Source organism: Neodiprion virginianus, chromosome 2 (assembly GCF_021901495.1).
Source record: "Neodiprion virginianus isolate iyNeoVirg1 chromosome 2, iyNeoVirg1.1, whole genome shotgun sequence".
Taxonomy (NCBI): domain Eukaryota; kingdom Metazoa; phylum Arthropoda; class Insecta; order Hymenoptera; family Diprionidae; genus Neodiprion; species Neodiprion virginianus.
Window position 1 is genome coordinate 27,208,510 of NC_060878.1, and position 13,130 is coordinate 27,221,639.

The window sequence follows — 13,130 nt, forward strand, 5'->3', positions numbered from 1 at the left end:
CCTGTCTTGAGCAAAGTAAGGTGAGTTGTATGTTAAATCATTACTCTTATACAAGTTCTTTCTCAAAGATTATACCCACAAGTTCCTCATTTTAATTCCATTACGCGGTCTTTCCACGCTCGTCTAGTGTCCTTCAGTACTCAATCGATATTGGCAACCAAAATTGCTGATTGTAAGTATGTCCTAGTTCATTTTCGTGATTCAGTTTGAATCTAATTCTTAATTTATCGGACCAAGTGCTCGCAGCGCAAGCTTGCGACGGAAGCACGTAATATGGTTCGACAGCTATCCGTCCGCACGTCGAGTTGATCCTCCTTTAACGTCCACGTGTCAGCCATCTTGAGATGGTTTTTTGTTCGCGGGCTGACCGATGAATTTAATACAAGTGATGAGTTCGTAGGATACGTAGTAGCCTGTTAGCACGATCCAATAATATCCGACGTTCGTTCGATTTATTTCCGTTAAATTCATCGCAACCACTCTGAAAATAGATGCGGCTTGTGGTGAAAAAAAAGACAAGGAGTGACCAGAGTGACCGCGCAATCTCCATGCGATTCGAGTAATTTGCGGTCATCGAAAGAAGCAACACTTCAGTATATACTACTATAAAAAGAAAAGAGCGAAAAATAATCTGAAAAAATCCGAGTGTTATTGGTTGTTTCTAGAATTAAAATCTTGTTTTCACTCTAAACACAGCCGTGGAAGAGGATACGTACATAGGAAACACGAGTTTCGAGTGAGATGGCCAAGAAAACGTACGACCTTTTATTTAAATTGCTATTGATTGGCGATTCTGGTGTTGGAAAAACGTGTATTTTATTCAGATTTTCGGACGATGCTTTCACGACAACATTTCTCTCTACGATAGGTAAGGAATATTATCTTCTTCAATCTCATCTATGTAAAGTGCGTTACACATTCATTTCCGACGATGACGAGACAGTTGTAAAAACAAATGACTTGTACTTGATAGGTTGAAAAAAATTCATCGTATACAAACACGCATTGCGTGCACGATAGTGTACGTGTATCGAACTGATAGCTTTAATAAAACTCGTCATCTTTTAAAATGTTGCAACTTATACGCGCCATATTATTATTGCCAGTCAAATTAATCCTTGAATATGTTAATTATTAATACTACATACGTTGGTACAACAACGCATAGGATGCGGTCTAGCTGCTGCATGCTTTGTTCCCCGAGACTGAAATTCTTTGACTATAAATAGATATTTCTTTTATTGAGGTATAGTCTCATTATGCGAGCCAGATCATTTAAATTGATCAATAATATATGATATATTGAAGACGAGCGAGTAAACCCTTCCAAAGAGTAGAGGAATATTCTGTAGCAGACACTTTCTCCATTTAACTCGTTATATTATACATATGTATTTTATTTATTGCAATCTCACCGCATTACCATAAGATGAGAGACAATCTGTAACGACTACTTTTTTTGATTCTATAATTATTGCCAAATGTTGTATGGAAATAACACTGTCCCACATGGACTTTCCATTATAAAATAAATCAAGCTTCTTCGATAAGCTTTTTTAATTTTTCAATGTCGAACATGGGACTGTTGATGGAAACTTTTGATCATTTCGAGTTATTAAAAAAATTGGCTCCAAGTGTGACGGAAACATTTTCGAGTTACTAGTTGTGACTAATGGTACACAAATGAGATGGTTCTTGCTTTACTCCGATCCAATTTTCTTTAACCGCTGAGGTGATTCAAAGCTGCTGGGAATAGTTTGGCATTTGGTACAAAATAAAATCATGAAGTTAATCAGTTAACTTGTTTTTTGATGCTGGGAAATAATCAGTGTCTATCGGACAGCGCGATCTATTGTGATATGAAAATATTGTGGTTAGCTCATCATCATTGTTAGTGAAATACTCAGCTTTCTGCCGGTTCTTAATTTTCATGTTTATTTTTCTTGCAATATGTACATCAGGGGGCTGCTTTTAATTTGGAAAGTAACAGCAGGGATAGCTTCCATGCTCCTAGTGGTTGAGGCCTGGTATTTTGGGAGACACGATTTTATTTATCACATTTAATAATATTTCATGTTAAAATCGTGTTAAGGGAGGTATCACTACAGGCATGACGCATGGATTACACTCTGAGTCAACTATAGATTAGGAATAATGAATGAGGCACTCGATGTCGAGTACCTCTGCCTTTCGCTTCATTTTGGTATCTGTTATTCATTGTTTCAGTGAAAGCTCATGCGTCATTGTCTTTAGTATCAATTGTATGTGGACATTGATAGTATCTCTTGTTTTACTACTATTATTACTACTATTGTAAGTCTGTACTACTATAATACTAATTTCAGTATATACCATGAAAAAACATTCTGAACTGTCAAGATATCGTACGTATTACGAGTAGAACAATATATATTTGGCGAAGAATGCTATACGTACCTGAAGTGTCGATTGATCAGGCTTGATCAAAAACTTTAACTGATACTGAATTTCAGTAAGTAGTTCTTTGTAGGTTATTGAAACCCGGTAAGCAAAAAATTATGAACTTAATAACGATGATTCATTTGTCGATTATTGGAATTTAGTATTGGTGATAGTTACGAGTTTTCGATCAAGTTTGCTCATTCGAAACTTCTGATACATAATATTCAATTACAATGATATCAAATAAACCAATTTTGAAATTAATGCGATATGGTTGAGAAACGTATAACTCAAGTTTCAGTTCGCAGCAAGTAATGTCAGGTTGAAATAAAAACTGTTACCTCCATGCCTATCAGAATGAGCTTGTCAAGAACTTCGTTCGAAATAGAGATTAGGAATCCTTTGAAACCAGTTGCAACTATCAGTTAATTATTGCTATTAGCTGTTATTTGTTTTGGTACCTAGTTGCTGAATCTTCACAATCTCAAATCCTGTACACAGGGTGGCCCAGGACTATCGCCCCATAGGCTATTATTGTGTTTCTTGCGAAAACCTGCGACAAAAACATTATTTAATTTTGGTAAAAAAGTTCTTGTTTGTGAACAAGACAGCAGCTCAGCGAATGACAGTCAAATGACAATCCGCCAGTGCTATTGTGAGCCATCAGACGCTACTGAATTGGCCAACTTCACACGGCTGTAATTTACAAATAATAAATTTCTCATGAGAAATGAAAAAAAAACAAATGTGCCAGCTGCAGATTTTCATGAGAAATACATTGATAGTCTATGGAGCGATAGTCTCAGGTCACCCTGTGCAATGTACGTTTTCCAGAAATCATTACAAATCAACACAAAATGTGAACACTACACATTTGCAATACTTACTTAGTGTAGACATGCACTTAAGCTTGTATTTAAATATTAATGGCATAGTATTGGTTGTGTATGCGAGTTTTAACAGACTGTTTGACAACATGAAAGTATATACACACATCTTTTTCATATTTTAATTTCATTTTCATGGAAAATTTTTTTGTAAAACTATGCGCTAAATCTTATTCATGAATACAGAGCTTGCATGGGCTGCATGACTATTGTTTAAATCACTTGCTGTGATTGCGAGTACTACTAACAGAGTCTTCAGACCAAGTTTAGAATTGAAATAAGTTTAAAAATTTTGGTCGATTGCAGGATAAATTACATAGCGGGACAGGTAGTAGAAGGTAGTGAAAGTTTGTTTTAGAGAACTTGATATATCTTTCCTTGCTAGTCTCGTCGCTAATCCTTTACCTATGTCCCTCCTCCGTCAGTCAGTAGCATTTTCCACATTTGTGGACACGCGTGACGGACGTCTGTCCCTTTCAATCGGTCTTCCAAATTTCTCGGGTCGCTCGAACGTTATTAAATTTAATTAGGCCCTTGTCACGTTAGGCCCACGGTAGTATCCAATCGTCTTTCTGCGGGAAAGCTGTGGAAGGCTGTACATAGCCTGTACCGTCGACAACTGGATTGCAGAGATGCTCCTGCCGCATTACCTGGTTGATCCGGGACTGAGTTATTGACCGCGCATTCCTCCAAATGGCACCCCACTGCCATTGGCGTTGCTGTGCGATCTATTCCTTAACTTGGAAAGATGCTCAGGTAATTGTTTTAAAAGTTTTTCACATCCTGGAATTCAGTTTCGGCAATGGGGTTTATTTTTTATTATTGTGTTTTTTTTTTTTTTTTTCTTGTTAATCATGTTTATATTTCATTTTTAATTTTCTTTCAAGTTGTAGATAGATCTGAACATTCAATTAGATAGACAGATTATATCTCTCGGCAGAAGCATCTCCTCTGGTGTGTATTTTTCAATCTTTGGCCTGTAGTTTCGCTGATAGAATAATATTATACAGGTTATCCAAATATATCAAAAAATCATCAGGCATTTAAAATCAGTAGATCAATGGTGGAATATAAATATTGAAAAATTCTCCCTGCTATGGTCTCAATTCACTCTACCTAGGCTGTTCAATTTTTCGTATCTGTTAATATTTAATGGAAGACAGTTGTCGAAGTAGATGACAAAAATAAAAATTGACGCATGCACTTATTATTAAAAACAAACCAGTTTCTATTAACAATGGAAATGTCGGACTGTGATACTTGGTAACACAAAATTTAAATGTACTGCTCTGACTATGCTGTATTTAATTTTAAAACAGTCGCCAAACTATTTGTTACACTGCACTAACTCGACATAACAAAACATAAGATTGCCTTGCACAAAGTTTTCTGCATCTTTTTATTCAAATAATTCACCTGAAATGATCTAGTGATAGCTTACTTCTCGGTACCATATTGCTTTGCCCGTGGCTACTTTTGTACCTAATCAATGGCAAATTACCGTCAGGTTTTTAGTCATGCGTTTTTCACAGCCAACGTCTACTTGTTCGGAACCATCACAAGATAATTTCATGTCCCTCAGATTTTATTATGTACTTTTACGTACCGAAAACTTGAATAATTACTTGTAGAAAACACAACATCCAAACTGATTAAGTCCTTGTTCGCAGTGCTTATTTTATGTTAGTCTTGGCTTTGCTGGTAAATTTTTTGGTTTCGGTCTGTCTTGTCTCAATAAGATGCTTAATTACCATGAACTGCATGATGAACAAAGGTACAATTGATTTGTAATTTTATTTTCATGCTTTCTTACCAAACAATCCAGAAACCATTTTAACACAATTAATATTCACATATAGAGAATGTTATCTTGGTGGGATACCTAAATGGTAATCTTCATACCAGTCAGAAATGTGTAATGGACATGATTCACTACTCATGTGTAATTTCCTTAGATAAGGCACTGAAGATGTTGATAAGAAGCTATTTTACGTTGACTTTCGAATAACAATCAGAGGAAATTACTTATACTTGATGATGTTGGCTGTTTTCAGTGAAAAAAGTTTCCTGATCGTATTTGTCATTTTTCACTCTACAAAAAAAAGTTTAGAACAATCTGCTTCTAACGTTGTTGAGGCTCTCTTCTCTGCGGTCTGGCTTGTCTATTTATGCATATGTATATCGCTATTACTACATCGATTATCTGTAGTAAAGTTGTAACAAATGATCCTTAATATATTTCTATTCTAAATTACAAACGGAAAAACAAAAACAGGGAAAAGTAATATTGTAGCAACTGTGCAAGGAGAATGTATTCACGGTGATTTCAACAGCTATTTAACTGAATGCGTGTCCATGACTAATAACGTTTATAGGCAGGTCGTAGATTTCAAAACTCATTAAACAGTACGCTCATCACTAGTGTAGAGTTCTCTTATTCTATCTTATGGTACTGTGGGAGGTAACATTTTAAAACGCAAATACTACCTCAAGTTATTATAATAGTTTACTGCTAATTTTTACTCCTAACATTTTTCTGTACTTTCTACAATCATAATAAACATGTTAAATGTGATGTAATACTAATAGTGTCAATAATCATAGTAATAATAAAACAACTTTCGTGTTCAGGTATTGATTTCAAGATAAAAACAGTGGAATTGAGAGGGAAGAAGATCAAACTACAAATATGGTAAGTTTATTGTTTTCAAAAAATGCCCATCAAAGTCGGCTTTTCAACGATTTTTTAAGAATGTCTTACTTATGCAAAAGACAGTAGTGTTCGGATACACATAATGGTGTAATATTGAAAACAATCTGGCCATTTGGGGAGTTGGAAAAGTCAAGAAAGTGATATGAGCTCATTTTTCTTCCCCACTCGCTATAAAAATTTATGTATGTTTTCTTTGAAATTTCCTACCAATTGCATCCAAGTCTATGTTTTTCTGGAAAGTTGTGTATAAAAAATTCCATGTCATTATCTAAGTACAAAGGTGGATGTTTACTTCTAGTTAAATGACTGTCCTATATCTGCCAGCACAAAATTACTTGTAGTAGAACATTACGCACTTATGTATGACGAATAACATCTTTCAGGGACACAGCTGGTCAAGAAAGATTCCACACTATAACAACTTCATACTACAGAGGTGCTATGGGAATCATGCTCATATATGATATTACCAATGGCAAGAGCTTCGAAAACATTGTCAAATGGCTGAGATACATTGATGAAGTGAGTATCGAAAATATCGTTCTATAATGTCTGCTTCATGGGAAAACAGTGCTAATCGACAAACGCTCAAACAGGATTTTATCCAGCACAGAATATAATTATTACACGTACCCATCTGCTAGGTCTGTCTGAATAAGAAGAAAAAAACGCGCATATCAATTACTTTTTTTTATACAAGCTCGAAGATTTGCATATCTAACATATGTCGACCTGTCACACGGATACTCATACATATTTTTTTTCACCAGCACGCTAATGAGGATGTTGAGAAGATGATATTGGGCAACAAGTGTGACATGCATGAAAAGCGCGTTGTTAGTACGGAAAGAGGCGAGGCAGTGAGTATCAATTTATAACTACAGGATAGTTGATCATTTAATCTCAATTTATTCGCAAAATCACTACGCTTAACTATGTACGGATCGATTTGTGAGCACAAAACTATACAAAAGTTTGACTCGAGCAATGGTGGTACCACTAGTCACTAACGCACGACCTGAAGTGTGTCTTCCATTTCAGATTACATATTTTGTTTTATTCAGTTATCTAGCAAACCGTTGATTACCAATATAAAATTGACTAGCTGTTTAAAAACTTTTTCTATTGAAATGCTAATTGTTTTGTAATCGGTTACAGATTGGTAGAGAGCATGGAATAAAATTCATGGAAACATCAGCCAAGTCAAACGTAAACATCGAGCGGGCATTTATCGAGCTCGCAGAGGCTATTTTAGAAAAAACAGCGGGTAGTGAACCTCAGGAAGCACCGGATCGTTTAACGGTCGATCGTAGAGTTGAAAAAAGTTCAAATCGCTGTTGCTAACTGTATATTAGGAGTTTATATTATATAAAACTTGCATAATTAGCTGAGTATCGACGAATATTGCCAGCTTTATTTCGTTAGTATGATAATTAGCAATTACCTATTATTTTTTATTGTTATCTTTATAATAATTTAAATTAACAATATAGTAACGCGTCAGTTAATGATAATATTCGTACTAGTTATCGAGTTTATTTATATCTATAAGGTGACAAGAAAACGAGAGAGAGAGAGAGAGAGATTCGATATGTACATATGTATGTATGTAGCGTATGTCGCGGAAAAAAAGAAGGAATCTAAGTTTACAACAAGTCTGCGCGGTTAGCAGTTAGATAACTGAAGGATCAATTCATTTACACATTACAATATTTTACGCATTGTATTTGAAATTTTGAAAACTACACAGAAATATTGTACATCTCGCAAGTTTTAAAAGTTTCTATGTTTCATGTAATGTGTAGTCGTGTTGATAGAATCATCTGCAATCAAAAGTAATAATCAATTAAGTCTAGTATATTTATGGAAGAACTATTCGAATCATATTTAAGAATAATTAATCATATTCGGCTTTATTCAATGGGCAATTGGAAATAAATTACGATCCATGGCTTGTTGGTCAAATTGATAAAACGTCAAAATAAGTCAAATTTAGAACAAATTAAAGTTGAAAGATGGAGTAAATCAGAAATAAACGAAGGAAAAATATCTTGATTCTTACTGGAACATTTACAGTCTTCCCAGTTAACTTGACAATTGTACTAACCTCTCAACAAGTTGAAATAATCTTAGACTAAGTTTATACGACGTCATTTTTTTTCCGATGTTTACTATACTGCTTTTATTCAATCAGTGGTAAAAGTGCGTGTATCAGCAAACTTATATTCAAAATAATAACTATCGAACGACAACTGTTGTATAAATGAAGTCATAGTTTTAATTCGTCCAGCCGTTAAGTGTTAAGAAACACGCTATACTTAAATTACCACCTAATGAAAAGTCATGCCTTGTTTTTTAGAATTATACCCTAACTCTGCCTCTGAGTATATGGAGATCTTCTGTTTGGCTTTACCCGGTGTCAACGATTATTTGTTTTCGATCTTAACAGTTTATAAAACCATTTTATAAAAGTATAATTCTCTTAAATTTGGATTCATTCAGAACTAACAGATTTCGCAGGTTTAACGAACAAGTTTTTTTTTTTTTTTTATTTAATGAAATTCCGGTTTATAATGCTTGTTTGGCAGATTCGTGGTTGAAAATTTTTACATTCGCTTTTCTCGGGATTCCAAACACAGCTTTACAATGTTCCGTTACTAAGCATGGTCATCTTTTGTCGAGAATTCTGGGAACGAAACACGCAATTTTAAACTTTTATCCGAGATGCATGTATGCACCTAAAGTTCAAATGTTATAAATTTTTAATGAAATCGAAAATCCCAAATAAAGTTATGAAAATTTAGAAGTTCAGAAATAAATTGACTAATATTAACTTCACAAACTTAAAAATTTTTACAATTGCAAAAGTTGAGGTGCAATCATTTTTAATGAGTACTGTTAAAATTTTTTGCTTTCTAAAATAAAATTTTGCATGAATAATGAATGGAAATTGATTGATTAAAGAATCATGAAAACACCCATATCGTTTAGACTTTCGCTTGCCAAACGTTCATAAAAATGTTAGGTAACACGCATTTCTTTTCAACCCTAAATTTCCATAAATACCTGAAGTTTACGATTGATGTTAATACTAAGAAAAAAGAAAACAAAGTTGCATCGACAAGAAATAAAAATTGTCAGAATATCGAATATCGATGCAATTTAAAGATTGTAGGTTTTAATTTATAGAAACATCTTATTTTCTGTAACAGTAAACCATAATAGTTTCTGCTAAATGAAAATCGCAACATTAAGGTGAAATACCCTACACAAACATTCTTGTTCCTATATTTACTATTATTATTAGTAATTACTGAAAATCCAAGGCCAGAGAATGAGGGTACAAAAGTCACATCGAAACTTTGAACTCTACTGAATCGTGTGACAGCATAGACTGATCTGTATCATTTTTAAATTCAGAATTCGTGTTACTTTTTCGTTTTTAAGGCCTATCGTACCGTCAAAAACGCGGCTTTATTTTCTGCTATATTTTTTAAAATCGTAATTCCGAATAGCACGATCATATAGTCAGCGATCTGGTAAGCCATTGCACATGTATGTTTTAATATACATACCTAATAATAATATACATACTGTACTTCTTGTGATACATTATGCGCACGATCAAATGCTATTGAGTGTTCAGGTAGGCATTAAAAAGGACATACCAAACAGAACACTTTGATAAAATTGTTTCTACGTAAAGCCAATAAAATTTTTATATGTATTACCGTGTCTAATAAATAATTCGTATTAGGAATAATTATTTCACTCAATTGAAATACCTGTTCTCCAAAGAATTCTAAACAATTCTACATGAGGTTTCAGCCGATGCTTTTATACGCATATTATATTTCTAGCTGTCTCAGCAGATGTTATCTTACTCTTTCCGATAGGTGCGCGATAATGTGTTAACAATATGGAAAATAAGTAAACAATCGCCATCTATCTGATATTATCATAGCTACGAATTATCGTCTCAACAATACAAATACATTGTACGAATATGACCTCAATCGGTGAATTCATTCAGAAGTTACACAAACACTGACAGACGTACCAAAAAATTATATATATATAAAGTTATAAATATTTTTATTAACAAATAATTAGCCACAACACTATTTACAAGAGTTTCGACAAGGCCAAAAAACGTACGGCCAAAAAACAATATCGAAAAAAACACCTAACGCAGTTCTCTTCTTATCCCCATTCCTCAATTTGTAATCACGCAGGTCCGAACAACTTGCAAAAGACAATTTCTTGCAGGAGGCCTCACACGAAATTTTTTCCGGACATCGCATACATGTCTTTACCTGTGCCGAATGAATGCCTATCTAGGTAAGAAGATACAGCTTAGCAAATTTTGAAAAGGGTATCTAGTCAAGCCGCATGGCTAAAAAATTTTGCTTATTTGATTTTCTAATGACATCTTTAATCGGCTATAACAAATATTTTCGCCACTTACTCAGGGTGGCGAAAAACCGAGAAAACCGAGAATAGCCAGGGAATCACGTTGTTCTACTGGGAAAAATGTATTTTTTCCTTGTTCTTTCAAAAAGTAGTTTAAAAAGCCCAACTGTTGTTCGTCAATTTACAGTCAGCTAATCTTGCCTTTCGAAATACTATCGTTTGATTTTCATACCCTCCCGTTCTTGTATACAATTTAAGCCGTTCAACGTTTTGCAAATTTGTTGGCAAAAGATAAAGGAATACTGAATTTTTTTCCAGAAAACGTCAGATAATTTTATCACTGTAAAATTGTGGCCACCCTGTTTTCAATTGACGTAAGAATTGAAAAATGTTTTTTTTAGATTTATTTTAGATAAATTATATGCCTATTATGAGCAAAATCAGAAATTTTGCAAAGCTGAAGTCACAACGCGATTTCTCCACACGTATAGAAATTTAATGATCGGAATATAAGTTACCTTCTGCTTCACACCTTCTTCGAATATCTGAAAAGTATAAATCACCGATGATAGCTGAGTCTTGATCTGTTTTATGGATACTATTCCCATTGACTGAAAAATCACTGGATATCTAAGATTAATTCATGAAGGAATAAATCTGATGAAATACAGTGCACATTTGCTTCTGTAATTACACAGGCTCACTTTATTCGAGGAACTCTCATTTTCCGTGGGTATCGTCAATGCAATATCGGGCGTTGATTCATTAGTAACACAATGAGTCACGTTTTTCGATTTCTTTGGAGGCTTATGTGACTTTCGGTTTTCCGGTTTCCTGTTTGACGAACAAATTGCATACTTTTTAAGGTGACGGTCATTTTTTTTTTACAACTCGCAAATATTTTTAATGACGAAAAAATTAGTCGACAATTTAAATGTACGAAAATTGTGAACTATCGAAATACCTTTAAAGATGAAATGATTTCTAGGTAATTTAATATTTTAGAAACAAGCAGAGGGAAACCAATCTATCTGGCAGGGCTACTTGTAGAACTTTTCGCCAATTCTATTATTTGCGAAAATAATAATTTTAGACACAACGTTATTGATTCTTGCAAAAAAGAGAAAAAAACGCAGAAACAGCTCAGCTGAATTTGCTCAAAATCTCTTCAGTTCTGAGTTACAAATAACTCCACCGATTCGGACCAAAATCATCGAAATCCGTTCATTCGTATCGAAGTTAAAATTAACGAATTGTTAAGAGCCGTCAGTGAATGTGGCTTCAAATCGTTAGCATGGCAGATCATGGTATCAAATACATGAATTTGCTAAAATTTGAACACTTGAAGACAGACAAAATATTTCCGACTTACTTGTCGAACTTTTTTCCTCTCGGCACGGATCTCTTTTCCGAGATATTGCTCGCACAAAAGTCATCGCATTTCTTCTCTATTTGAACGGATTTTTCCTCAATCGAATCGGTCTTCTCTCTGCTGGAAGCTTCGAAACTACTTTTTGACAATTTTGAACTTATTGACGCATTTGACTGTAAGTTGGGCTCCGGCTGAGGTATCGTTTTGGATAATTCCTGTGCATATTACAATTAATCGTTTGTACAAGATAATCGATATGGAATCTGAAATTTTCAAACGAACCTTTCCATTTGCTTCCAAGTATCGGGCTTTACAATTGTGAGTACATTTTACACAAGGAACCGGTGCGTCACCCTCTGATCTTTCCAGGTTGTAAAGGCAAAAATACCTTTTACAGGGTGCGGGACGAAGCTTCTTTCTCTTATTGCGGAATTTCGTGAAGCACGAGCAGAAAAACAACTTCGAGTAGTAGTTAGATTTTTTTCGAATAGGTTTAAATCTCACTTCCCAACAATTGCAAGGTCTCAATAGGTGATCGTTATAAGGGTCACAAATTTGAGTTTTCTCTACAGACGCGTATAATTCTTCTGCGTGATTGGTATTTTGACAAGGAGCCTTAGGTTCCTGAGGAGCTTTCGAGACTTTTTGTGTTTCTTTTAAAACGGTCGTGTTAACTTTTTTTTCCTTTGAGTATTTAGACGGTTTTGGTCGACCCTCAGGTCGCTTGCAAGCTTTTGTTTCCCTCGACGGTTTAACGCCAGTTTCTGCCACTGGTTTCTGCGGATTTCCTAAGCTTTCATTCTTTTTAGGCGTCCTACAGCAGCTTGAGAACCAAGACCAGACGCGATGTATGATAATTTCGGTTTCCCTTGTTCACAAGCTTAAAGGGCATTGTGATCATCTGACAAATTTTTATTTTCTTGCACGTACGAGTCAAATATTAAGCATTGTAAAACACTTCGTTCAAAGGGAGAAGCAACTGAAATTACTAATTGCAAGTCCAGCATTTTTATATATAGAAGCGAATGGACATATGGCTACTTTATTTTGGACAAAAAAATTTCACAATCCATTTTGATAGTGTTCCTAGCATCTATGCGAAGAATGTCTTAGATGAATTTTTTGAAGACTCCGAATTGAAGAGACAAATTTAAACCCATACTTCACGTTAATTACACCACGAATTTCGCCACATTAGTTTATTCTACAAGGAGGGAAAGAATTATTTGAGTCAAGTTATATTCGTTTGATTCAACTAAATGCTATAGTTAAATTCGACGAACACAATACTTACTTAATTCGACAAATTACTCTTGTCGGACGA

General features: G+C 34.5%; 1 protein-coding gene across 1 annotated transcript; it reads left to right on the top strand.

The window, feature by feature from the left end:
• Positions 1–402: 402 nt before the first annotated feature.
• Positions 403–9,784, top strand: LOC124298640 (ras-related protein Rab-10). Its single transcript, XM_046750906.1, has 5 exons — positions 403–868; positions 5,940–6,000; positions 6,405–6,543; positions 6,792–6,881; positions 7,180–9,784. Exons 1-5 carry the CDS (start codon positions 742–744, stop codon positions 7,363–7,365), a joined length of 603 nt encoding a protein of 200 aa, XP_046606862.1. The 5' UTR covers positions 403–741; the 3' UTR covers positions 7,366–9,784.
• Positions 9,785–13,130: the final 3,346 nt, after the last annotated feature.

Excerpts from the sequence above, each read along its gene's own strand:
- LOC124298640 (XM_046750906.1), top strand. The coding sequence starts at position 742 with ATGGCCAAGAAAACGTACGACCTTTTATTTAAATTGCTATTGATTGGC. Across the intron at positions 869-5,939 it reads AACATTTCTCTCTACGATAG|GTATTGATTTCAAGATAAAA; the intron begins GTAAGGAATATT and ends TTTCGTGTTCAG. Across the intron at positions 6,001-6,404 it reads AAGATCAAACTACAAATATG|GGACACAGCTGGTCAAGAAA; the intron begins GTAAGTTTATTG and ends AACATCTTTCAG.